The 25,917-nt window shown below is 44.4% G+C and overlaps 1 protein-coding gene across 1 annotated transcript; it reads left to right on the forward strand.

Moving 5' to 3' along the window:
- Positions 1-12,025: 12,025 nt before the first annotated feature.
- On the forward strand, positions 12,026-21,885 carry DDX20 (DEAD-box helicase 20). The gene is made up of 11 exons (XM_059927752.1): positions 12,026-12,341; positions 13,082-13,176; positions 14,260-14,428; positions 15,025-15,139; positions 15,264-15,406; positions 15,538-15,676; positions 15,777-15,835; positions 16,750-16,832; positions 17,185-17,290; positions 17,428-17,529; positions 20,355-21,885. Exons 1-11 carry the CDS (start codon positions 12,041-12,043, stop codon positions 21,515-21,517), a joined length of 2,475 nt encoding a protein of 824 aa, XP_059783735.1. The 5' UTR covers positions 12,026-12,040; the 3' UTR covers positions 21,518-21,885.
- The last annotated feature ends 4,032 nt before the right edge of the window (positions 21,886-25,917 follow it).

The following is a 25,917-nucleotide window of genomic DNA, read 5'->3' on the forward strand; positions in this document are numbered from 1 at the left end:
ACCCGAGAGGGCCCGCAGGCCTGCCCGGGCGCTCCTCCCAGCCGAACCCAGGACCCCCAACGCCGGCTTCCGCGTGCGTCGGGGCTGCGGTTCCCACCCGGTGCCCAGGCTCCCTGCAACACGGCCTGGCCCGCGGGGGGGCGGTGTTGCGGAGCCCGAGAGTAATTAGCGCAATTAGCGACTTGTTGTTTCAAGGTAATTAACGAGGGAAAGTTTGCCCCAGGCAGAATTTAGAGATCTCCGAATGAGACAACCGTGAAGACGCGAGAGAAGGGGCAAAGAAAGAAGGCAGAAACTTCGGCCATTCCGATCCATGTCAGCAAAGAGCGCCACCTGTGTTTACCATGGAGAGGTGAGAGAGAAGGAGGGAGGGAGGATAAAAATGAACGCCTTCAGAAATGAAGACTTTGCAGAGTCCAGTCGGATGGCCTCCACTTAGCCCCGGGTTCTCAATTTTAGTGAACCTTGCCTAGGGCTCTCGGCCTAGCCCTGACTGCCCCCTTTGGATGAAGCTGGGCAGCGGTAGCCGCTATAGAGAAAAGGAAAAGGCACACAGGTGGGTCAGAACCCAGTCCAAAGCCTGTGTCTCGGTGGCCGCTCGCCAACTCAGGTGGCCTCGCTCCCTTCGAGATCGCGGCACAGGATCCCGCGTGGGTCAGAAAAGCCGACGGCCGCGGGATGGAGCTGAGAATCTGCTCCCGCGTTTCCAACGCCCGCTGGGAGAGCCCGAAAATGCATTTCCTGCTGCTCTCCCAGGCCGGCCACCGCCCGTGGCGAGTCCGGCCCGCTGGTCCACTCAGCGTTGCAGAGCCCGGCCCCCGGCTTCCTGGCAGTTGTGAATCGAGATCCCTAAGGGGCCCCTTTGGGTAGGACACGAGGAGAGTTCAGAGTGGGAGCCATTCCCAAGGATGGGGCTGAGGTCTCCAGCCCAGGTGAACCAGTTTTTGAGTTGAATCCTCTGGGACTGCCCGTTAACATATAGTTCACGGAGGAAGCTTGATGAGGGGAGAAACACCACAAAAGAGCTCCTCAACCCGGAGGGCCGGTGCTTTGCTGTCCAGCACCCAACAGCAGTGGCGGGTATAGGAGGCACTGAGTCTGTGGGTGTGTGGTTGAAATAGTATTGGGAGTCAAGTTTCAGGCCTAATTTTCTCCATGCCTGCGAGCTCAAGGACTGGAATCCTCTTGGAAGTTAGTAGGAGAGCAGCTATGGTTAAAACTCCCAGAGATGCAGGCTGATGTCTTCACAAGAATTTAGGACCGGGTGATTAAGCCTTCTAGAGTATTGACAACACGGTATGACCTTGCACAGATGCTTTCCTTTTACTGGCCTCAGTTTCCCTTGCTATAGTTTAAACCTATGTGAATCTTAACACTTTTATATGCCTTACAAAACTCTATTTAGACAGTGATCTGTGAAGTAGTCAGGACAAGGGGAATCCATCTTAGAGATGAAGAATATATTGTTAGCAAAGCCAAAGACTGCATTCTACCCACTTTTAAGGTCAAGGATATGGAAGAAAAAAAACTGATGACCATAATCTCAGTGCAGTGCTCGAAAGAGATGGGTTCCAGTCAAGTCAGAAGTGTTATTACCGTGTGGTTCCCACAGGACTTTGGAGGACAATTACTGTCAAACTCTGGAGTGCTTTTATGATGCTGGGCCACTGCAACTTTCTTGCTCCCCTGCCTCTGAGAAGGCCAACATTACACCAGGGTGTGTGGAGCCCTCTCTCTTACCTGGTTTCTGAAGAGATAGCTCTGTCTTCCACCTTTTCTTTTTCTTAAGTGGTAGAGAATAAAGCCTGTTGCCATGGTTGTATAAACAGGGATAAATATTCTTGGGCTGAGGATGGGGGTGGGGGTTAGGGGATGATTCATTTTTGCTGAAGAGGAGTCAAATGGTTCATCCTCCTCCCTCCTGCCCCGCAACACTCAGCCTGGGGGGAAGATGAGATTACCTCATTTGAAAGTAAAGAATAAATCAAAGGTCTTGAGATTGGATGTGAACTTACTTTCTCAAAGCCGTCTAGAGCTGGAGTGGAACCCTCAGAAGCATCTCAGCTTTGCCCCTTGCTGGTGGGGATAAGTGTATTGTGGGTACTTTTCTTGAGGTGCAGCTCCTGGAAACGGTGCCTAAAGGTGTCAGACTCTTGTGGTTTGCCCAGTCTAGTCAGGGAAGGTGGTCCCCTCTGCCCTACTGCCAGAGCCTGAAGGTCCTGGCACCGATGACTGAGGTCAAAGGGAGAGGCAGAACCAGTTGTATCCCAACGGAACTCAGATCCTAAACTAAACAATGGAAACACTGCCATTCTCCTGGCTCCAGATCCTATGGTTCCCACCTGGACGTCCCAACCCACCAAGTCCTAGCCTGCTCTGGATGAGGCGCCCCTGGCTAAGGCAATGACCATCTCATCTCCACTGGCAACAGAAGATCTGAGGAGCTCATCCTGATAACCTGATGTGAGGAGAGAGATACGTGGCCACACACAGTCTGGAAACCTCATCATAACATCACCCTCCCAAGGGTGGGTCCGTGTCCCCATTGCCCTCATGCCGCCCCCCCCTGTGGCTGCCAACAGCCATTATCCCAATCCCCGTCCCCGCTCCCCCCACACCTCCCGAGCATCAACAGGAAAGGCTGACCCTAGAGATAAACACGTGCTGTTGGAATGTGTTCAGATATCACTGCAGAGCTGTTTCTCTCCAGGCAGAGGACCTCTCCTGGCAGGCAGGCCCAGAGGTGCTAAGCAGAGACTGCGTGTCTGGTGTGACACACTGGGATGGTGGGGGAGGAATTGGACAGAAGCCTAACTCTTCTTAGAATAATCTAACTCAGCTTTCATGATATCTTCCTCTGTCCACCTTAGGCGGAGGCCTGGGCTCCTCTGCTTCTTACAATCCCAACACCAGGAGAGACAGCAGAGAGACGAAGTGGTCTACATGTTGGGAGCCCTCTCGGTTCCAAAAGAAAGATTCCCTTTGGTGTTTAAGGGAAAACTCTTCTGACAGGGTGGTGGAATCAAAGACTCAGTCATAGGAAGCTCGTTAGCTTTTGGTGTCCTCAAACATAGAGTATCATTCTCCTCACTTTCAGATAGAGCAACTGAGGTCCAAAGAGATGGGTTGGAAAGGTGTTATAATAAAGTCTCCCTGTTTCCAAGGTAACCTCTTTCTACTGCCCTCCTCTACGGAAAGCAGCAGGCATGTGGATTACTGAGATGATGAGCCATTGAAGGGGAGAGTCCCAGCACTTCCCCATCCGCAGAATGGCCAACACTCTTGCATACTGTGTTAACTTAGATACCACACTCACAGCCGTCACTTCTTTACAAAGTCCCTGGGCTGCAAGACCAGTTATGCAGGTGCTAAAACTTTTTGGAGAGGGACAGAAGGAAGGTGTTGGAGGAAGCAGTAGCAGGATAGTAGTCTGAGAAAACTTCATGAATGAATGGATTATTTCACCTGAACAATTCAGAGGAATTGTAAGTGCAAAATTAGACTAGTCTGAAGAATGAGCAGTTAGTCTATGGGCTGCTACCAACCCCTATTTGGAATTATTTGCAGCTATGGGCCTGTGCTTATGGTGCCTAAGCGATGGTCTCATTGCTACTGGGAAGTAAACATTTCCATTTTGCAAACATTTGCTGGAAACGCAAGTATTTTTCAACTGCAAAGGACACCTGAAGAATGTCAGGGCACAGCTAGGGGATATACTTATGGAATTTGTGCACATTAATGCTGGTTGATGCAAACTGCACTGAGAAGGAAAGTGACTTGCTCCCTGCACTCCCCTGGGGATATCCTGCCACATCTGCCTCCCTGGAGGCCCAGCGCTGACTTCCCTGTAACATCACCATGGCCTGCAACTCAGGGCAAAAGCTGATTTTATTACACACTATTTGGTCATCTCCACCAGCTTCTGGTAGCTGTAAGCAAGTACCAGGCATTGGCAGCCTGCCAGGGGGAGAGTTGTCAGCAAGAGAGAAAGAAGGCTACCTGCTTCTCCCACTGAGGCCACGGGGTAAGTAGAAAAAGAGGTCAGTTTCAGGTTTGGCTTCCTGTGCATATTTGCTTCCACCAGGCTGGCTCCTAAGCCTCTTCTTGGTCTTTTGCAGGTGCCAGAGAACTGTCCTTACCCTGATCAGACACCGGCCCTCTCTGATCATGACCCTGAGGGGAGCCAGTGCTGAGGGTGACAGCTGCTTCTGTGAGGGCTTCTGCTTGACCAGAGCCCTGGGGTTTTGTGGGGTGTGGGTGGGGTGGGCAGTGACGCGCAGCAGCAGCAGTCTGTACCAAGAGACAGCCTCCGGTTCCCAGAGCGGAGAGGCAATGAGGCCAAGAAACACCGCCATCATTTAACAAATGATTATGCACATTGCCGAACAGGAGCTGAACACGCAAAGGAGTTTGGGTTTTTTACTGCCCTCCCTCCTCCCTGCATTTGGACAGGTTTTCTCTGCTGTGATTATTCCTCATGAATCATCATCCATAGAAAGTGACTGAGGCAATGGAGAGTGAATAATGAATCCCCCAAATGGTCTTTTGTGTCTCTGCCTGGAGGGTTTTGGAAATAACTTGCATTTTAATCTCTCTGACTTAGAATCATAGAATTTGGGAGCTGTAAAGGACCTTACAGATAATCAGGGAATTGTGACCTCATGGAGAGACTAGAAGTCAAGCTCTGTGGGTCTGAACCTCCAGTCTGTCACTGAAAATAGAGCTAGCTAACATTTATTGAAGGCTTTCCTTGTGTCAGGCACTCATCTGTTCTTCCCAGACCCTCGGAGGCAGGGCTCCTATTGCCTCTGTTCTGCAGATGAGGAAAAGGATGAGGAGCCAGAACTCCCCTCGGTTCACACAGAGGCTCTGGCTTCAGAACCCATGCCTTCTGTCACTCCAAGGACTCACCATGTGGACTTGAACAAGTAATTTAACCTCGTTGTGTCTCAGTTTTCTCCTCTGTGATCTCTAAGTCTGACAGTCTACATTTCACACCCAAGCGTATGACTTTACAAGTTAGGAGAGTGCAGCCCAGAAATGTTGAGTGATTTGCCCTAAGTCACCCAGGTTGCTAATGGCAGAATCAGCAAAGGAACTCAGATCCAGTGATCTTCCCTCCCCTGTCCCTCCCACCCTTCCCCTACTCCCCACCAAGACCTCTTTCCCCTCCATTACACTTTGGTAGGTGTTTCTAGAGGAATCCAACTCCTTGCCTTAGAGATCTCTTCTATGATTTCAGATTGATGGGTTGGACATGTTGGGTTTGGGTGCGGCCAGTCACAACACCAACGGTGAGTTCAGGAAGCTGGTGATATTTGTCCAAGTACCTTCGACCTATCTGCCTGCCTGCTCTTTTTCAGGTCAAGAGTGGTGATGAAAGCCATGAGGGAAGAGCATGGCAATGCCATGTCTGGTGTGGCCCATACATACTCTCCCCTGGTGGGTGCTGTTTCCAGTTGTTTGTCCTCATCAAGCAAATGTTACCGCCTTGTGCCGGCTCTCTCTCCCAGCTTCCTTCATGGCGGCAGTGGTTGAAAGTCTGCTCCTCTCTCCCCTTCCCTCTGTCCTTTGTTCTCCCTGTCCCAGGTTCTGATCATTAATTGGCGTGTGATGAGTGTGCCTTGGAGGAGGTAGGGGTCAACAGGGTCTCCAGTAATCACTACGCACTGTCTTTGCCAGCCTCCCCATCCCAGTGTCTTCCCTACGGAAAATAGATTGGAAAAGGGTGGAGGTGTCAATAAACAAATCATTGGAGTGCATGGAAAGTGAGAACAAGGGAATCCTGGGTGAGGCATTACTCTATTCACAACGGCACTGGGTACCCATGCATGTGTGTGAGTGTGTGTGTGGCTCACACACTCTGAAATGAGCTCTCAGCCACTGGTGAGTGGAAAATTAGCTTTGGCAGGTGAGGAACTGGGTGACAGGTGAGGAAGCCAGCAGGGTATCGGTGTTATCTGTCTCCTAGTGCTGTTTGCTGGTGTTGCTAACAATATCTCACCCACCCCCTTCCCCTCCCCTAACTTGTAATTAGGTGGAGTGGAAATGACTCGGGATGGCTTGGGCAGGTGGGAGAGTGATATGAGTACATTAGAATGGCCTCGTGACCTTTAGAAGCCAGCCGTGTGCTTTGCAGGTGGGCTGCCCCAAGCCAGGTGGGAACTGGCATTTTCCTGATGGCCCACGAAGCAAGCTGTGTGGTTTACATTTCTCTGGTGGGTGGGAGAAGAGATGGCAGTCCAGGGACTAAGTCCTGGGAAGTTCCGCCAAATGGCATAAGCTGGAGGTGAAGTGAGCCAGGACGGGCAGGTGGGAGACCTGGGGGTCTTAGACTGGCTCTGCTGCCCATCTCTGCCTGCTAGTTGGCCCTGTAATCCCCCTGTGCCAGGTGCACCCTTCCCCGGGCCCCTTTCCTCACTGTAAAGTGAGGAAAATAATCTCACTGTTACCTGCCTGTTGTGAAGGTAAAGTGTAAAGGCCCTTTGAAATGTCAAGAACACTGTCATTGGACAGTGTCAAGGGAATCTGCAGCGCCTACTGAGAGGCGGCAGTCTGCCTCTGCGTCACTTTCACAGCCTGTGCTCAGACAGGTACTTAGGCATCTCACATCCATAAATCTCATCTCCTATCTATAGTCGGCAAATAAGGGAAAGGGCAGGCCGCTGCTCTGCTACCATCTGATCTTCCTCCCAGCCCCAGCTCCTGGCCTCCCCTGCCTCCACCGCAGGTGATGATCCCTCTGCGCTCCCTCATCTGCTCCCGGCCTGTCAGTTTAATTTAACAAGGTTGCGGGAGAGGTTTGATTTAATCAAACCAGTTGCTGTATCCATTCTGCTCAGAGGTCCCTCAGTGTCACCACTGAGGCTCAGATTAGACAGTGACAATTACTTCTTCTTCCCTGGCTTTGCCTCCCCCTCCCTTTCTCTCCCTGGAGGGAACACAGAGGCAGATCAGTCTCCTGGGACCTAAGAATAGATGCGGGAGGATCATAGGAGGGAAGCAGACTTGCCTCAGAAAGCCCCTCTCGTGCCTTACATGGCCTTGTTTAAGTCTGAGCAACCGCCTGAGGGATGAGGGGAGCAGCAAATGTGAGCAGAGCTGCCTGGAAAGGCTCAGGGCTGCCTGAGGACGGAGCTGTGCCATCATGGATGGCCTCAGAGATAAAGCCAAGCTCCCTTGCTGTCGGGAAACTGGGTGGAGGGCGGGCCGAGGAGGTAAGGTACGGTGTGCTCTGCACGCTCCAGACCACAAGAATTTATTTCCAGTTTCTCAGCCTGGATTCTGGGGTCTCCAGAGCCGGGAGACAACAATGGAAAAAAGGTGAGGCTCCATCCATCTGAGTCTCTGTGGCTCTGTTCTCGGCATGAAAGCAGCAGTGACAGGAGGAGGCTGTGTGGACGTGGGTAACTATGGTGCTGGGGGGAGGCAGGTACCGGTGGTGTGTGTGGGGGGCGATGTGTATATGAGTGTCTGTGGCGGGGGAGCCAGGCAAGGGGGGTCTCTGGTGCAGATAGGTCAGGTTTAGGGACTTTAGAATTCCAGAACAAATCTCTCTTGCCACTTAACTCTTTCCTTTCCCTCCTTCTCCAGGAAGTGGGTGCTCGGCACCTCTTGTTCTCTTGCACAGCTCACAGGAGAGAAACAAAGTCCTCTTGAAGGGGAGCCCTCTCTTGGGGTGATGGAAATCTTTCCTTTTGCTCATCTGTGTCACATTCTTCCATCAGGCCGGGCAACTGACAGGTGCACCCTTCCCCGGGCCCCTTTCAGAGTCCCCTCCCTGCCATTTGTGTCTCACCCAAATAACCAGCAGACACCACCATCCGCAGGAGCTGCATATGATTAGCAGAAACCCTTCCTGACAGCTCCAAAGAGAAGCCCTCAAATGCGTATTCTATTGAGTGCATCTCATTGCTCCTGACAGCCGCTTTATCAATTAAATTCCACATTCCCAGTCTTCAGAGACGCCACAAACCTCCCTACCTAATAAATCACAGGCCCCCAGTTATTGTTAAATGTCCCATCAGTCTCTAATAAACTCCCTGCCAACAGGGGCAGGTTATTTATTATGCTGCCTGGACAAGAATGAATTGGGCCCCATTCTCAGAAGAAGAGCAAACGTGACGCCTTCCTCCCTAAAGACTGAGGCTGTGGTATTAAATGGGGCAATTAATCAACGCGGGCCTTGGGCAGAGGGGAGTCTGGTCTAGAGAGAGGGAGGATGGCCTGGGGTCCTTTACTGAAAGCCAGCTAAGCAAGTCCCCATGGTGGGAGGTGGCCGCGCAGAGTATAGGAACCTGGGCCTTTGCTGCTTCTTCCCCTCTCCTCATTCCTGTTTGAAAAGGTACTGAAGACATAGTCATCCCATAGACCAAGGGGCACATATGAAAATAGTTATTCTCCACGTTGAAAGGTAGCTGCATAGGACTGAGCAGGGACGTGAAAAATTCTGTCCAGAAGGCCAGATATTGTTACTTAATAAACGATATAACTTAAGTTTATTGATGGCGCTAGTCCACTGAGCAGATGAACTGAAGAATATAGGAGGGAACGTTCCCCTTGCCTGGGAGAGAGAACTAGGAAACATGTGCTCAGTCACTGTTTGCTGGCTAAGCAGTGCACAGGTTAAGCACTGACACTCAGAAAGCAGTGGAGAACACCCAAAAGACCCAGGGGTTGTTAGGTGTGAGAAGCAGCATATAAAGTGGGCCTTGCAGTTACTACCTCATATTAGATCCCAAACTGAGATGATGCTCGATGCCCTGCAAGTTACAATCCAAACTCCTCAGCTTTGTCATTGATCAAGCCCTAGTCTATATTTCCAATTGTATTTCTCTCTATTGCTACATAACACTATCCTCCTTTGGGCGAGCATAACACATTAATTTTATATTCCTTATGGTGGCAGACAAGGTCCTCCATACTATGGGACCAATATATCTCTGCAACCTTGTTTCCTGGTAAGTGCTGCCATACTTACCTCCGTTCATGCTAAAGCTCATACCTTACCGTAACTACTATGGTTTCTCACGCTTCCACGCCTTTGCACAAACTGTTCCTTTTGCCCAGAATATCTTTCTAACTTGTCTGCCTGGTGAGCTTTCCTTCCACCCCCGCTGCCTGATGAACTCCACATCTATCCTTCAGGATCAGCTCAGAAAATCATCCCCCAGTGCTTCAAGGGACTTGCGCTTTGTCTCCTGGTTCAGCTATCTTGGCAGAAGTGCTAGACTCCAGGGATTAGGAAAAGAGTGACCTGGGCATGGAGGTTTTCTTATAGTTCCATGCATGCTTTAAACCACTTTGATTTGGGATGGGGAGAGAAGGGCATAGAGAAGAAAGCTATTGGTCTCTGAATACCAAAAGCTGTTTTTCTCAATTTTTCAGATGTTCTCACGCTCTCCCACATGACAGCCACACTTTGAGCTAAGGCCCTGAAAAGTGTCAGTACGGCATGTAATTTTACACCACCTTGTGCTACTTGCATATTTCCTCCTTGGTCAGAGCTATCTGTTTGCATGTATCTTTCTTCTTGAGGGCAAATGCTCTGCTTATTTTGTCCCAGTTTTGTATCTCCAGCATCTGGCTGATTCGTATTAGGCGTTTAGAAGATTTCTGTTGAAAGAATGAATAAAGAGATGTTTGCAGATTGAATGCAAATAATAAGGTTGCCTACCCTTTGTTGCTTTGAGGATCAAATGAGAAAAAGTGGCTATAAAAATCTTAGTGCTTTCCCTTCTTTCCACATATTCCCACGGATCCTCACATTCGGTGGAGGGGCACCTTATGTCTATGTTTTTGTTTATATTATTTTCCTTTCCTCTGGGTGCAGAAACTTCCATTGTGAAATCATTGCCTGGGACCATTTGAACCTGAAAATCCATTCCGAGTCTACCTTTTACTCCTACTTCTTCAATTCACAGGAATCCTTCCCCCCTCTAGCTTCCAGGTACATAGGTGAGGAAAGATTTTCCAAGTAGACAGAACAGCATACAAAGAGGCTGGGGTCCCATTGTGATTTTATCCTGAAGGAGGCCAGCAGGCAGACAACAGTCCAACTGGTTTCTGCGTATGTTACTCTCATACCTTACCTGGTTATTAAATGGTCTCTTACCTTTACATCTTATTTTTATGGCACTAAAAATTACGACCAACAGCATTATTACAGTTTGTAACTACTCAGGAAAATAATTGTATTGATTTGTTTTTAGCTATAGCAATATAATTTATGCCTAGTAACATAACTGCAATATTTGGGCAGGGGAACCATTCAGGAGGTTGTTGTGATAGTTAGGACCTAAAAGGTCCTAAAATAGGACCCTTAAAAGGGACCTAAAATAGGACAGATTCTATGGAGACTGGAGAAGAAATATGGATGAGATATTTGGAAACAAAATTACTTGCCCTCAAGTAACTGTTAGAAAGAGGAGGGACTTTCCTGGCGGTCCAGTGGTTAGGACTCGGTGCTTTCACTGTCTGCCATGGCCCCGGGTTCAATCCCTGGTCAATCCAAATCTCCCCCCAAAAAAAGAAAGGGGTGAGGGATAATGGAAGGTGGAGTCAAGAATAATTAATTCCCAGGTTTGGGATTTAGGGATTAGGTGGATGAAAGAGGTGGGGTACTAAGAGGAAGTCTGGAACCTTTACTGCCCACTCCCAACAGGCCCCCTTCTTTCATATGAACAGTTGACATTTTCTCAATGTTTTGTAAATTTCTAAGAAAAATGCATCTGAGAATCCCTTTCCAGCGGGATTACCTTGCCAAAGTCCTCCTACCTCCTTTGGAATCTGAATCATCACCGTGTTTGTGTGTGTGTGTGTGTGTGTGTGTGTGTGTAGGGAAGTGTGAGGCTGGTGAGAGATAACGACCAGAATTATGATATAATCTTTAGATTTGTAATTGTGAATAATATTAGGTTCCAAAAATACTTACATTTGGAGTTATGACTCAGAATTTGTTATAGGAGCTCATTTATTCAATAAATATTGAGCACTTACTCTGTGTCAGATTGTTATTTCCGATTAGGGATACTGCAGAGAACAAAAGAGAATAGGTCCCTGTCCTCATAGAGTGGGGGAGACAGACAATAAACATATGATTTCATCTAGTGATAAGTACCATGAAGAAAAATAAAGCAGAACAAGGGAATAGAGAGCGATGGGAAAGGCGGCGGAGCTGCCAGGATGGGGGAGCTATCTCAGATAGAGTGTTCAGGAAAGTCCTCTTTGAAAAGGTGGTATTTGAGCAGAGACCTAAAATAAAGTGGTAAAGACTGTTGTTATCCATGAGATGGTGGTGGGGAGGGATAGGAGCAACACACAGAAAACGTTAAATTTGAGCTATTAGACATAAAGTGGAGGTGCTGAGAAGGGAGATGGATGTACAAGTCTGGAGTTCAGAGGAAGGTCGGAGGTGTAGATACTAATGTGGGAGTTGTCAGTCCAGTTGCTGGTTCCAATTCGATTTGCTTTTATCAGAGCTCAGCGTGTGCCAGGTACTGTGCTAAGGGCTGGGAACGCAGAGATGAAAGCACACAGATATATACCAGGCAACGTGGTCAATCCTAAATCTCGCTGTACTTCGGGCGCTCTCTGCGAGCACAGGAGGAGGCAGCGAGCTGGGGCGGGACACGGTGGGGAGCCGGAGGAGTTGACCGCCGAGCCGAAGCCAGGAGGCTGGGAGCGTGACGCACTGGGCTCTTCACAAAGGCAGCATTGTGAGGTCGGCAACGCGGGCGCAGGGCGGGGTAGTGCTCCCACCGTGAGCGCGCGGCGTCCTCTGCAGGCAGTAGGCGGCGACACACCGGTAGCCTCAGCTTTCCTCCCCTCCCTTTTCCCGCCTTCCTCAGGCCACGTTTTTTTGTTGTTATAGCTGTTTCCGAGTCTTTCTAAGCCTCCGACTTCCGTCCCTTACCCCTCCTCTTCGAGGCCGGGAGTGTCAGTGTCTTCGCAGGAAGACTGCCAATAAAGTTTTTCCTCTTCTTGTTCTCAGGCTCTCCGCCTCGCCCCAAGTACCGCGAGATCCGGCGGTGCGGCTAGCATGGCGGCGGCATTTGAAGCCCCGGCGGCCTTAAAGACTATGGAGAGCACTATGCCTGCGGAGCGCGTGGCCGCGCAGTTCGCGGCCCCGGAGCCAGCGCCCCGGCCAGTGCGGAGTCTGCGGACGGCTCATGACATCAGCGGCCCGCGGACCCGCACCGGGGACGTGCTGCTGGCGGAGCCGGGGGACTTCGAGTCGCTGCTGCTGTCGCGGCCGGTGCTGGAGGGGCTGCAGGCGGTTGGCTTCGAGCGGCCGTCGCCCGTGCAGCTCAAGGCCATACCGCTGGGGCGGTGCGGACTCGGTGAGGGCTGGGGCCCTGGAGGGACCGGAAGGGCCGGAGGAGGGGGCGGCGGCGGCCATGTCCGTGGCGAGGGCCGGGAAGGGCCCAGAGCGGCCGTCTTGCAGGGCTCGGCCCGGGGCAAGACGCCGCACGCACGCGAGCGTCAGTTTCCTCCTCTGTCAAACGGAGGCGCAGTATTGAATTTGGAGATAGTTGAGGTCCATTCCACGCTGTCAGGTGGTTCTACGTTTGGGAATATAAACGGCAGGAAAGATCTCAGATGAGATCAGCCTGGATTAGGGTAGGCCCTAAATCCAGTGGCAAGAGTCCTTATAAGAGAAGGGAGAAAGGCAGAGAAGAAAGCCATGTGAAAATGGAGGCAGAGATTGGAGTTACACAGCTCCAAGCCAAGAAATGTCTCAGCCGTCAGAAGCTGGAAGAGACAGGAAGGATTGTACCATAGAGCCTTAGGAGGGAATGTGGCCCGGCTGATACCTTGATTTCATATTTCTGGCCTCCAAAACTTTGAGAAAATAAATTTCTGCTTTGTAAGCCAAAAAAAGAAGAGAAATGGTGGAGGTTCAGGGAGGAGGCCTGTTTCTGGATATGGCCACATGTTTGTTTTAGAGTTAACTTAAAAACGAAAGTGGTTAAGGATGTGATCTCTGGAGACCTGTCTAGTTCTGGGATTTCATGTTGGTACCTAAGCTTCTTCAGTCAGTCCTGGCTAATGATAATTTTTTTTTTTTTTTCCTCCTCAGATTTAATTGTTCAAGCTAAGTCTGGCACTGGGAAAACCTGTGTATTCTCCACCATTGCTTTGGACTCTCTTGTTCTTGAAAACCTAAGTACCCAGGTGAGTTTAGCTCAGAGGACCCAAAGGAGGGTATGTTATGTGGATTTACTACAGGTCAGATGAAATACCAGTAGCTCCTCAGAGGTAGAAGTGGATGATTGTGTTAAGACATATGAAAAGTATACAAGTAAAGTAGACCTTAAGGCTGTTGAGTGGTGTTGGTGTGATTGGTGACCAAATACACATTATTAGTGTTAGAAGTTTAGAGATTTCTATTATTACTGCGTGTTAAATAAAATAAGTCTGCCATGTGTGTCAATTTTGTCATTACTTGAGAATACAGATAGGGATTCTTTATTCTTTTTTTTTAAATTTTATTTATTTATTTATTTATGGCTGTGTTGGGTCTTCGTTTCTGTGCGAGGGCTTTCTCTAGTTGTGGCGAGCGGGGGCCACTCTTCATCGCGGTGCGCGGGCCTCTCACTTATCGCAGCCTCTCTTGTTGCGGAGCACAGGCTCGAGACGCGCAGGCTCAGTAATTGTGGCTTACGGGCCCAGTTGCTCCGCGGCATGTGGGATCCTCCCAGACCAGGGCTCGAACCCGTGTCCCCTGCATTGGCAGGCAGATTCTCAACCACTGTGCCACCAGGGCAGCCCTCTTTATTCATTTATTTGCCCACTAGATTGTGGTGAGGTTTAGCGTTTGACCTGATTCATGGTAATGAGGTGTTTGGCTATTGTAGGTAACTGCATGTGGTACTTACAGTGAATGTATTATACTGATCTCCCATCTTCTGGGTTCTCTCAGAGTAGGTCTAAGAGGGCCTTACCCAAATTAACAGGAGGTTTGGGTTTGGAGATCATTTCTTCAGCAAAGATTTGTTATGTTTAAACAGTATGCCAGGCATTGGGGATATAAAGATGAATCAGGTATGATCCTCATAGTCTTACTTTGTGGTTTAGTAGTTACAGCAGGCTGTATTTCAAGTTCTCAGTCATGTATATCTGATGATGACTCTTCAACAGTGTTTTTTAATACAGATACTCATATCTGGGTTAAAAAACACTGTAAAGCTTTTTGAGTCCTGCCTTATGTATTTATTCTACCGACTTGTTAAAGGTATATTTTATGTTTCTTTTTAGATTTTGATCTTGGCTCCTACAAGAGAAATTGCTATACAGATACATTCTGTTATCACAGCCATTGGAATAAAAATGGAAGGCTTAGAGTGTCATGTGTTTATCGGAGGGACTCCATTATCACAAGACAAAACCAGACTTAAAAAGTGTCATATTGCTGTTGGTTCTCCTGGTAAGATATCAATGCCTGTTAATAACTGGGGCTTTTAAGTAACTGAACACTTCTATATAACAATAAGAATATGGCAATCTTTGATAATTATGGTAATTATTTTGAGGATTAAAAATGAAGAGCATTAGATTAGTGAGATATAAACACATGACTGGATTACCAACAGAATTTATGAAATTTCTGTTTCTAAGGATGTTTAAGAACAAGTATGGGATAGGCTTCTGAGAAGAAGAGGAATGAGATGATTTCAGAAAGCTCTTCTAAGCCATGGATTGGGATTATTCTTTGCTTCCGTATTAGTCCTTCGGTCATGAATCACTCAGAATCATAATCTAGCATTCAGTGCCTTACAAGTCTTTTGACAGGAAGTGTTTATTTTCCATACGTATTGGTGATGAAATGTGAGGGAAAAAATAATGGACTTAGGGAAGATCAGAACTCAAGATTTCTAATTTGTGGTTTAGTGTGTAAAGAATAATGAGGGTTGGGTCAGGAAAGTCATCAATTCAACCTGTAAGTAGAATAACAACATTGGCTGAAATTTGCACAGATTTGGTGCCTATGAATATTTGAATATGTTTTTTTCTGGACTTTAGGCAGAATTAAACAACTGATAGAACTTGACTACTTGAATCCAGGCAGTATACGTCTCTTTATTCTTGATGAAGCAGATAAGCTTTTAGAAGAAGGCAGCTTCCAGGAGCAAATAAAGTAAGAAAAATAACTAACTTGACTATTAAAATGGTGCCCCAAAGTATCTATCTTTTGCTTTTCTAGGTGGTGATTATCATCTGAATAGTTTCCATGGTGTGTGTGTTTTTCTTCTATTTTGCAGTTGGATTTATTCTTCCTTGCCTGCTAGTAAACAGATGTTGGCAGTGTCAGCTACTTACCCTGAATTTTTGGCTAATGCTTTGACAAAGTACATGAGAGAGCCCACTTTTGTAAGACTAAATTCCAGTGATCCGAGTCTCATAGGTGTGTACAGATATTGGATATTTAGTGGATTTGTTTGTGATATTCTGGAGCTTTCCTTTGCTAAGTTGGCTTTTGCTTTCATATTTGCTATAGAAAATATGTTCATTTTAACAGAAGAGTCTTCTTTGTAGGTTTGAAGCAGTACTACAAAGTTGTCAGTTCATACCCTTTGGCCCATAAGATTTTTGAGGAAAAGACTCAGCATTTACAAGAATTGTTCAGCAAAATTCCATTTAATCAAGCCTTAGTCTTTTCTAATTTACACAGCAGGTAATGTACCTTAAAAAGTCATCTGGGGAACTTGTGAAATAAAAGGATAGGTGTGGGGCAGTATTTGTAAAGTTATAACCCTCTGTGTTATTTTTGATAGAGCACAACACTTGGCTGATATCCTTTCTTCTAAAGGCTTTCCTGCAGAGTGCATTTCAGGTAAGTTCATCTCTTAACTTTAACCTTTAACCTTTAACCTAGTATCCTGACTTGAAGCTTCTCCAAGGTCAGGAGGAAGAGATACCATTTCCTGAGTTGTCTTGTGAGTGTGAGGTTACACTGAGTCTTCAGAGTAAAAGGAATTTCAGGTTTATTTTTCACTGGGATTTGTCTTTTTAAGAAGTAACATGGTATATACTAAAAAACGAGAAAACTGGAGTTATATCCACAAAGAACTTAATAACTTTACAAAATAGAGTCTGTCTTTGTTATCTTAAGGTAATCATTGTAAAAAATGCAAAGAATTGCTAACTAAATTGACTTTTACAGTCTTGTGGAAGGCAAAACTGATTCATTTTTGACACAAAGCTAAATTATTACTGTTGACCTAGGAATGAAAGATTTAAAGGAATTTTTGATAAGTGAGATCCTTTTTAGAGTTTTGATTGCTATGTCAGCTTAGTTTTTAACCTGTTAGCATAAGCTCATTTAGTCGTGGTATATCATGAGATACTGGGGAGGCCGTTTTCTCATGGACCAGTATTTGGATGATAGATCACACTTCAACACCGAATTGGTAAACAGCTGGTTAAAGCAATTTTATTTTCCTAAGAATTGTTAAACCTCATATGGCACTTTGTAGATATAATGTTATATCTACAGGCATAGCCTAGTCACCATTTAAAATTGAATTTCGAGTTGATTGCCTAACCATATTTTAGAAGATTCTGACTTTAGGTCTTTTTTTTTTTTTTTTCCCTGACTTTAGTTCTTAACCTAGATTTGCATATAAGGACAGAATTAACTTTGGTTGTTAAAGTGTTAAGACTGGCAATTATGATTTCTGATTTTTGTGGATTTGATAAATGTATGTTCACTTGTTTTTATATGACTTTCTTTCTGGGTCTTTTTAGGCAACATGAATCAGAATCAGCGTCTTGATGCTATGGCTAAACTGAAGCAGTTTCATTGCAGAGTCCTCGTTTCCACAGATTTGGTAAATTTCCTGTTCAGTTTGGGTGACTAATCCATCTGGACATAAGTTCTGTTATCAAATATACAGATTTCATCTATTATTTTAAGTGGGTGTATCTGACAAGAATACCAGAAGATAATTGTCTTTCCAGTGCTGGGGAATATGCTTTCTTCCTAAAATTGTCTTTTATATTTTTATCTTTATTGTTGAAATTAGTCATTAGAAATGAATTTTCTTTTCCTTTGCTCCTAAATATTCTCTTTGCTCTTAAATATCCTCCTATTCTTAATTTGGCTCTTGGTTATACTGAATAATATAGTGTGCCATGCAATGGCTAATGCGAACAAACAATTGTTCTCTTCTTCAATTCAAGACTTCCCGTGGAATTGATGCTGAGAACGTGAATCTGGTTGTAAACCTGGATGTACCATTGGATTGGGAGACATATATGCATCGGATTGGCAGAGCTGGCCGTTTTGGTAAAAAAAAAAAAAAAAAGGAAAGAAAAAAGTTTGGGTTCTTTCTTTAAGGGGAGGAAGCTATAATGTGACAGGTGGACTTGAAGTGTCACTTATCTGGAATTGATTTACTACTTAACATTCCTTCTGTGCTTTAGGTACTTTGGGACTGACAGTGACCTACTGCTGTAGGGGAGAAGAAGAAAATATGGTGATGAAAATTGCCCAGAAATGTAAGATCAACCTTCTGCCTTTACCAGGTATATTTTGTCTATTTCATTTTGCTGTCAAAATAATAATGATAGGCCTAATAACAATAATAGCTAACATAGAGTACTTATGATGTGTTGGATACTGTTCTAAGTATATATGTTAACTCATTTAATTCTCACCACAATTACATGAGGTATGTGCTATTATTATCTACCTTTTGTAGATGAGGATATTGAGGCATAGGTTAAATATTTGCCTAAGGTCTTACAGCTAATAAGTAGCAGGGAGAAGATTGCAAGCTAACTAATGACACATGAAAAATGAAAAATATTTTCCTACTGTATTAACTCCATATTTTACTTTGTAGCCCTGCAATTTGATTTTATTCTTTTATATCAAGGGATGTATTTTACCTCTTATGTTGCTATGAAGGTAATTCTTGCCATATTCTCCTTTGTCACCATGGGGAAGGAATAGTATCTTTAATGTGAACACTATTCTGAAAATGTTGAAGTGTTTTCTTTTGATTTTAATGAATCATTTATCAAGCTGCTTTTTTTTTTTTTAATTAATTTATTTATTTTTGGCTGTGTTGGGTCTTTGTTGGGTCTTCGTTGCTGCGTGCGGGCTTTCTCTAGTTGCAGCGAGCAGGGGCTACTCTTCGTTGTGGTGCGTGGGCCTCTCATTGCAGTGGCTTCTCTTGTTACGGAACACGGGCTGTAGGCACGCGGGCTTCAGTAGTTGTGACACGTGGGCTCAGTAGTTGTGGCTCCTGGAAGTCCCCACCCAGGAGTTTTTTAGGGTTTCTAAAAAAGTTTTCAAGAGATAATTAATAGTTTCAAACATGCATTGTTTCCAAGACAGCAGTTTTAAAAAGCAGCTTGGGGCTTCCCTGGTGGTGCAGTGGTTAGGAATCCACCTGCCAGTGCAGGGGACACGGGTTCGATCCCTGGTCCCGGAAGATCCCACGTGCCGCAGAGCAACTAAGCCCATGTACCACAACTAATGAGCCTGCGCTCTAGAGCCCATGAGCCACAACTACTGAAGCCCACGAGCCTAGAGCCCATGCTCCACAATAAGAGAAGCCACTGCAATGAGAAGCCCGTGTGCCACAACGAAGAGTAGCCCCCGCTCACTGCAACTAGAGAAAGCCCACGCGCAGCAACGAAGACCCAATGCAGCCAATCAATCAATCGATCAATCAATAAACAAACTTATTTAAAAAAAAAACCTCCTGGGTGGAAATATGGTTTATTTGCTATACAACTGACCCTTGAACAACAATGGGGGGGTTAGAGGCGCCGAGCCTCCACGCAGCATAAATCCCTATATAGCTTATAGTCAGCCCTCCATATCTGCCTTTCCGCATCCGCTGATTCAGCCAACAGCAGATTGTTTAGTACTGTTGTACGTATTGGAAAAAATCTGCGTATAACTGGACCTGCACAGTTCATACCCGCAGTTCAAACCCGTGTTATTCAAAGGTCAACTGTATATGTTAATGTATGCATGTTAGTGTGTGTATATATACGTTGTATAGATACATAAATGTATACTTATATAGTGTATACATGACCTTTTAGAAGATGGACTATGTAGTTATTGAATAAATACAACAATGAATATTTTACCAATTTATATCTAACTCCTTTAGTGATTTTTACAAAGCTAGATGAAGCACAGGTTTGGGAGTACTGTGGATTTTAGTAGTTTTGGCTTTGTGATAACTCATTTTCACAGATTTTTTAAATTGCTCTAAGCTTATGTCCTGATTTACAAAATATTTGTTTTTAGAGTAGATGGTCTTTAGGTTCTCTATCAGTTCTAAGACTATATTTTGTTAATTCTCTCTACGTGTAAGTCTATTGGTGATCTTTGTAGTTATAAATAATGGAAAAAATAAATTGAAAAAATGACATTTATAGTGTTAGAACTATACTGGACTAGGCACTTGTGTGACAACAGACTGTTCAGGTGAGTTGCCTGGAGCAGGATTAGGAGAGAAAGTGGCCTGAATGATAGGTCTCCACAAGCAAGGGATGTCACCTTAGTAGGAATCCAAGTTTAGTTAGAGGGTCTCTTCAGTGAAGGATCAAGAGCCCCAGCTGAAGAATCCAGATCTGAGGGAATGAGTAGTGGGTACACATACATGGAACACCACTAGCAGCAACAGACAGGTGAGGTCTTTGTAAAGAAGGGCCTCTGTGTACTTAGTTTGCCTAAGATGAAAATTGGTCACACTTTGGAAAGATCTGGGTGCAGGTGGAAGCAAATTGTCACGCCTGGATGGGATAGGAAATTTAGAGAGTTAGAGCCAGCAAATTTTTTTAAACTTACAAGTGCCAGTGGTACCACAGATCTTTTCACAGTCATCTGGCTTTTTTCCCCTTGGAGGTTTTTTTTCTCCACTGTTGAGGGCAGTGATTTCTCCCTGGTAGAATATAGGGTGGCAGATTTACTTCGGTACAGAGTTGCAGTTGTAGTATTTCCCAGTTGGTAAGCTTTGGGGAGCACAATCCATTTTCTAATATCTTGTTTTGCTGTTATCAGTAGTGAGATAATGGGGAGGAGTTGGGGAGAGGGAGACGGGGAAAGATGGGAGAATTGCTGTAGAGGCATACCTCACTCCTAGAATAAGCTCTTTTCGAGTGAAGGGGTATGGGATGGGTCTTTTATATTTTTGGGCAAATTTCTTTACTGCAAGTTTTGCTTAGGTCTTTTAAAATACTAATATATTAAGCTTCTTAGTATAGTGTTAGTATATTTTGTTGCTTACTCTTATTTGACCGTGGAAAGCTTTATTAATCCATTCAGAAAATGCTGGTCTAGAACAGCTCGAGAATTTAATACTTTTTTTATTCCTGTTATGTAGATCCTCTTCCTGCTGGTCTGATGGAAGAATGTTTGGATTGGGATGTGGAGGTTGAAGCTGCCATGCATGCGTATGGCTTAGCAAGTACACCTACACAGACCCTAGAACAGATTAAAAAAATAGAGAGCACCTTTCAAACTCAGAAAGCTCATGGTAGCCACATGGCTTCATCTAGAGATACTTCTGTATCTGCACTATCAGTCAGATCAAAAAATAATACCAAACAAAAGCTTCCTGTGAAAAGCCACTCAGAGTGTGGAATTGTAGAAAAAGCCATGTCACCAAAAGAACTGGGCTGTGCCGTACAATTGGAAGAGCAAGTGAAGAATTCTATTCAGACCTCTGTTGAAAACTCTACTAACAGTCAGCACCAAGTCAAAGAAGCTTCTGTGTCACTCCCCAAAATTCCTTGTCTGTCTTCCTTTAAAACCCATCTGCCATGTACTTTGACTTTTGCAGAATTGGTGGAGGATTATGAACACTATATTAAAGAGGGGTTAGAGAAACCTGTGGAAATCATCAGACACTACACAGGTCCTGGGGATCAGACGGTGAATCCTCAAAATGGTTTTGTGAGAAATAGAATTACTGAAGAGAGAGTGCAGATGTTGACAAGTAGTAGCCAATCTGGAGACTCTGAGAGTGACAGTGATTCTTACAGTTCAAGGACTTCTTCCCAGAGCAAAGGAAGTAAGTCATACTTGGAAGGTTCTTCTGATACTCAGCTGAAAGACTTGGAATCTATTCCTGTGGGTGGCCATATCTCTTTGGAACAACCTCTGAATGGAAATGACACCCCTCGTCTAGTAGAGTATCAGGAATCACCTGAAATCCAAATAAAGGCAAGGCATAAAGAGGGAGCTAACCATAACCAGAGAGCTAAGCAGAGCCGGAGAAACCTTCCCAGGCGGTCTTCCTATCGATTGCAGACAGAACCCCAGGAAGATTTTTGGTATGACCACCATAGGGAAACACATCCGAGTTTTTCTAATACCTATCAGGACTATGAGGAGTACTGGAAGGCTTACTACAGGGCGTGGCAGGAATACTATGCTGCTGCTTCTCAGCCGTATTATTGGAATGCTCAGAGCCATCCAAATTGGATGGCAGCCTATCACATGAATACCATTTATCTACAAGAAATGATGCGTGGCAACCAGTGATTATAGGCTGTACGGCACGCCATCTGGGAATATCAACAAGTGATACCTTTGGATTGCCATCCTCCTTGACCTGTAGTAGAGTGGCATATAGTGGCATTTTTGAGGAACTGGAGAAGTTTCGAGGCTTTCCACTGGGACACATCTAGTTTTCAGATTGTTTTGACCTAAATCAACCTGATTCAGGTCAGGTGAATTATCTTCTTTAAAGAAACTTCCTGGATGAGATTCTTGAAAGAAAATTTGGGGGACGTAGAGCTAAAGGTCCCAGGGTGCCATTTTCTATAAGCCATTCCAAAAAGAAACACTTAAAAAGACTTATACCACTGCTTACTTAAAAGAAATAAAAACAGTTGAGATTAGAAAAATAATGCAAGTTTATGCTGTGGAGTTCTTTCCAAAAGTCTTGGGCTACATTTCCATAGAGGTGTGTTCTTGTAGAAATTTGTAGCATGGTAGATCAGAAAGCCCCCTCTCCTTTTAGGTTTAGGCAGGAAGGAATAAACGTTGCTTCAGACTTTCCCGAAGGTCCTTGATTTGATGCTGTTTGCTTCCAGTAAAAATATTTATTACCAGTAAAAATAGAAACTTAGCCAAGTGTGTTGACATGTTTATTGTTCATCTTTTGAATATCTTTTGTCTTTAGAATTGTGGAAGCTGTCTGTGTTTTTGATGTGCATTAAATAGCTAAGGATCATCAGTGGCTGTCTTGTTTTTGTTTCTCAGGAAAAGGAGCAGCTCTTAATCTTTGTTGATTTTTGGATCCTTTTATGAATCTGATGAAAGCTATAGATTTGTCCCAGAAAATTTCTCATTCTATAAACAAGAATTGTATATGTAATTTCAAAGGGTTCATAGACCCTTTGAAGCCCATCTGTGGAACCCAGGTTAAGAACTGCCCTACTCCGCTGGTAGGCTAAGGGAAGTTTCTAGCATTTTTCTGAGATGCTGTATCTGTAAATTATGATTTAGATAAATTAATTGGAAGTTACATATTCTTTAATTTCTTCTCTGTAGCAGTTCTTTTATGAATATACGATTGGTTCCCAAACTTCTCTGTGAACGGATTTGTGGTGAGAGAACCGAGTATGAATAGAGATATGTATTTACTTTTTAAAAGGGGAGGGAAGCTCTCCTTTCCTGTGTGCATACTTGTCTAGGCAATATAAACACTTTCCCCCACGGCTGTCAGCAAACATCCACAGCCATTGTCATTTACTGTCTGACACTCACATAACACAGCCCTAAACTGTGTAACTTAGATTCCTGTCATTTGGGTTGGGCAATGATAGGCTTTATTTATATGTATCAGTACTGTACATGTATTGCCAAGTTAGAGTGAATTAATTAACACTGCAAATAGCAGATCCATAATTAGGTCCAGAATGTCATTAAAAAGACTTTAATTACATGTTTAAATAAGATCTTGTCACTGCCATATAATTGAACTTCCCTCTTTTTTTTTTCTACCCTTTCCCCCACAATATAGCCAAGTTCACAGTTTGTCATTGCTAGGGGATTTTAATCAGGATACTCCTGCATCTTAATTAGAGATGAGGGTACCCATTAGTCTTGAAATTAATTGGATTCTCTTTTAGGATTGTCTTGTGATCGCTTTTTTTTTTTTTTAATAGAAAAATAAGCTGGAGGTAAGCATATACATAACATGAAAATCTGTTTCATTTTTCATAAACATTTGCTAGGAAAATTTCAGCAATTACCTTCCCAAATACGGGATGTAGTTATTGTGGCTGTGGAAGGAATCTGCTGGCATTTGTGTGTTACTGTGTTTGTGTGGAATTTTAATTTGGAATTGTCATTCTAGGTGCATATCCCCTTAATCTGTTGGGGACTATAGATAGGTTTTAGGCAAATTCACTTGAGAATGTTTTGTTTTGTAGTAGAAGGAGCAATTGTCTTGGTTGACTCTGTTACTACCTATTTTTTACTTTGTACTAGTCATTTAACCTCTTGGGGTCCAATTTTCTCATCAATAAAAGGAGGCAGTTGGACTAGATCTTTAGGGTCCCTTCTAGTTCTCAGATTTAACTAATACATGATTAGTAAGAGAAGATAATTTCTAGTTAGAGAAAAGAATAATCTTTTTATGAGTATAGAGAGCCTTTATACCTTCACTTAATTTGGATGAGGGCTAGTGTGAATTGGTTTAATGTCTGAATTCTAGAATACTAAATCAATACACATTACAGCTGTTCAAGTTAGGCTTTAACTTAAATTAGGCTAGCAGTATTAACATGTGGAGAAATGTTTGAGAAACCTGTTGCTTTGGATAATTCTGACTTAGAGGATACAAGTTATTTTGGGTAATTAAAAGTAATATTTTCTAAAGTAGCTTAAGTATTGCAATAATAATTGCTAACCTTTTAAACATAACCTAACCTTAAAAAAAAAAAAAGGTTTAAAGGTAAACTTCAGCCCCTGAATACTAAAAATAATTGAACAGAAATTATAGTAGTTACACATCAACTCATGAGACAAGGGAGTAGTTTGAAGTTTTAGGGTTGTTTTTCTCCCCCAAATATAAATAAACCTATGTTAATCTTAAAAGATAAAATTATATTTTTGATAGTCATAGCTGACATTGGAACTCTATGACAAGGTTATTCTCTTATTTTGGCAGAATATATTTATTGTTTTGTGCCTCTGTGAACAAGCACATATATCCCAGTTAACATTTAGTGCTTTTTAATGAAAAAGCACGTATTGCTCACCACATCTGGTTTCCAGTTACTTTGCTCCAGATTATTTGAGCTGTGAATCTGTAGTGACACCTAGTGGGTGATAAGGATATGAACATTAGTGATTGAAATGAATTTCACAGCCAACTTCTAGGGCCTTCTGGCATCACGCATTGGCCTTAACCTTCCATTTCTATTTCAGTTTTCAACTGTTGGAATCTGGTTGTTGTGGGGAAATCAAAAGAATCCCCGTTGTTCTTGCCACATTACGGTGAAATATGAAAATGCCTTTTGCTCTCACTACCTAAACCAGAATTATTAAGGTTAGAACAGATCTTCAGGATATATAATCCAATCCCCTCTTTTTTTTTTTTTTAATTTATTTATTTATTTTTTGGCTGTGTTGGGTCTTCGTTTCTGTGCGAGGGCTTTCTCCAGTTGCGGCAAGCGGGGGCCACTCTTCATCGCGGTGCGCGGGCCTCTCACTATCGTGGCCTCTCTTGTTGCGGAGCACAGGCTCCAGGCGCGCAGGCTCAGTAGTTGTGGCTCACGGGCCCAGCTGCTCCGCGGCATGTGGGATCTTCCGAGACCAGGGCTCGAACCCGTGTCCCCTGCATTAGCAGGCAGATTCTCAACCACTGCGCCTCCAGGGAAGCCCCCAATCCCCTCATTTTTAAGAGGAGGAAACAAACTGAAGCCAAGAGAGAAGAGACTGATGTGAAGCCATATAAGTAAGTGATAGAACCTAAGGGCCTCTGTCATCTGATTTCCAAGCTTTCTGCTATACCCTGTATAGCATTTAATTTTGAGTTTTTAGTTTGAGACATTGGTTTAGATGAAGGAGTGTATATTCAGTGTATTCTCAGCAGAACCAGTGCAGATTAAAAGCATATTTTCTTTCAGTAATACAGGGCTGTGTCTCAAAATAGAGCTGTTGGCAAATGCAATCAAATGCTTTCCCTGTTAGTGAACATCCATGACTAAAGCATACAAGCAGGCAAGAACCGTCTCAGATGTCATAGAGGAGTTGCTTGCATTGAGGGAGGGCAGGGAAGGGAAGATGAGACTAGACCTTAAGTACCCTTCTGAGATTCTGTGAGTCTTCTGGCAAGGAAGAAAGTCTCTGTTCAAATATATGGAATCTTAAAAAAAAAAGGTAGTGATGATAAACCTAGTGGCAGGGCAGGAATAAAGACAGACATAGAGAATGGACTTGAGGACACCGGGAGGAGGAAGGGTAAGCTGGGACGAAGTGAGAGAGTGGCATGGACATATATACATTACCAATGTGAAATAGATAGCTAGTGGGAAGCAGCCGCATAGCACAGGGAGATCAGCTCGGTGCTTTGTGACCACTTAGAAGGGTGGGATAGGGAGGGTGGGAGGGAGACGCAAGAGGGAGGAGATACGGGGATACATGTATATGTATAGCTGATTCACCTTGTTATACAGCAGAAACTAACACACCTCGTAAAGCAATTATACTCCAATAAAGATGTTTTAAAAAAAAAAAAACTTCCCCCAAAGCAAAATTACCCTATTTTCTAATGTATAGCAGGAGAACTGGTATTAAAGTAAACAATCGTAATCATGTTAGGGTTTGCGGCACATAAGTTTGTTTAATCCAGATTGGATACATCAGGTACAGCAGTGGCACATGACTCAATACTGTAAATGATATACATTTTAACATATGCACTACAG

Source organism: Balaenoptera ricei, chromosome 1 (assembly GCF_028023285.1).
Source record: "Balaenoptera ricei isolate mBalRic1 chromosome 1, mBalRic1.hap2, whole genome shotgun sequence".
Taxonomy (NCBI): Eukaryota; Metazoa; Chordata; class Mammalia; order Artiodactyla; family Balaenopteridae; genus Balaenoptera; species Balaenoptera ricei.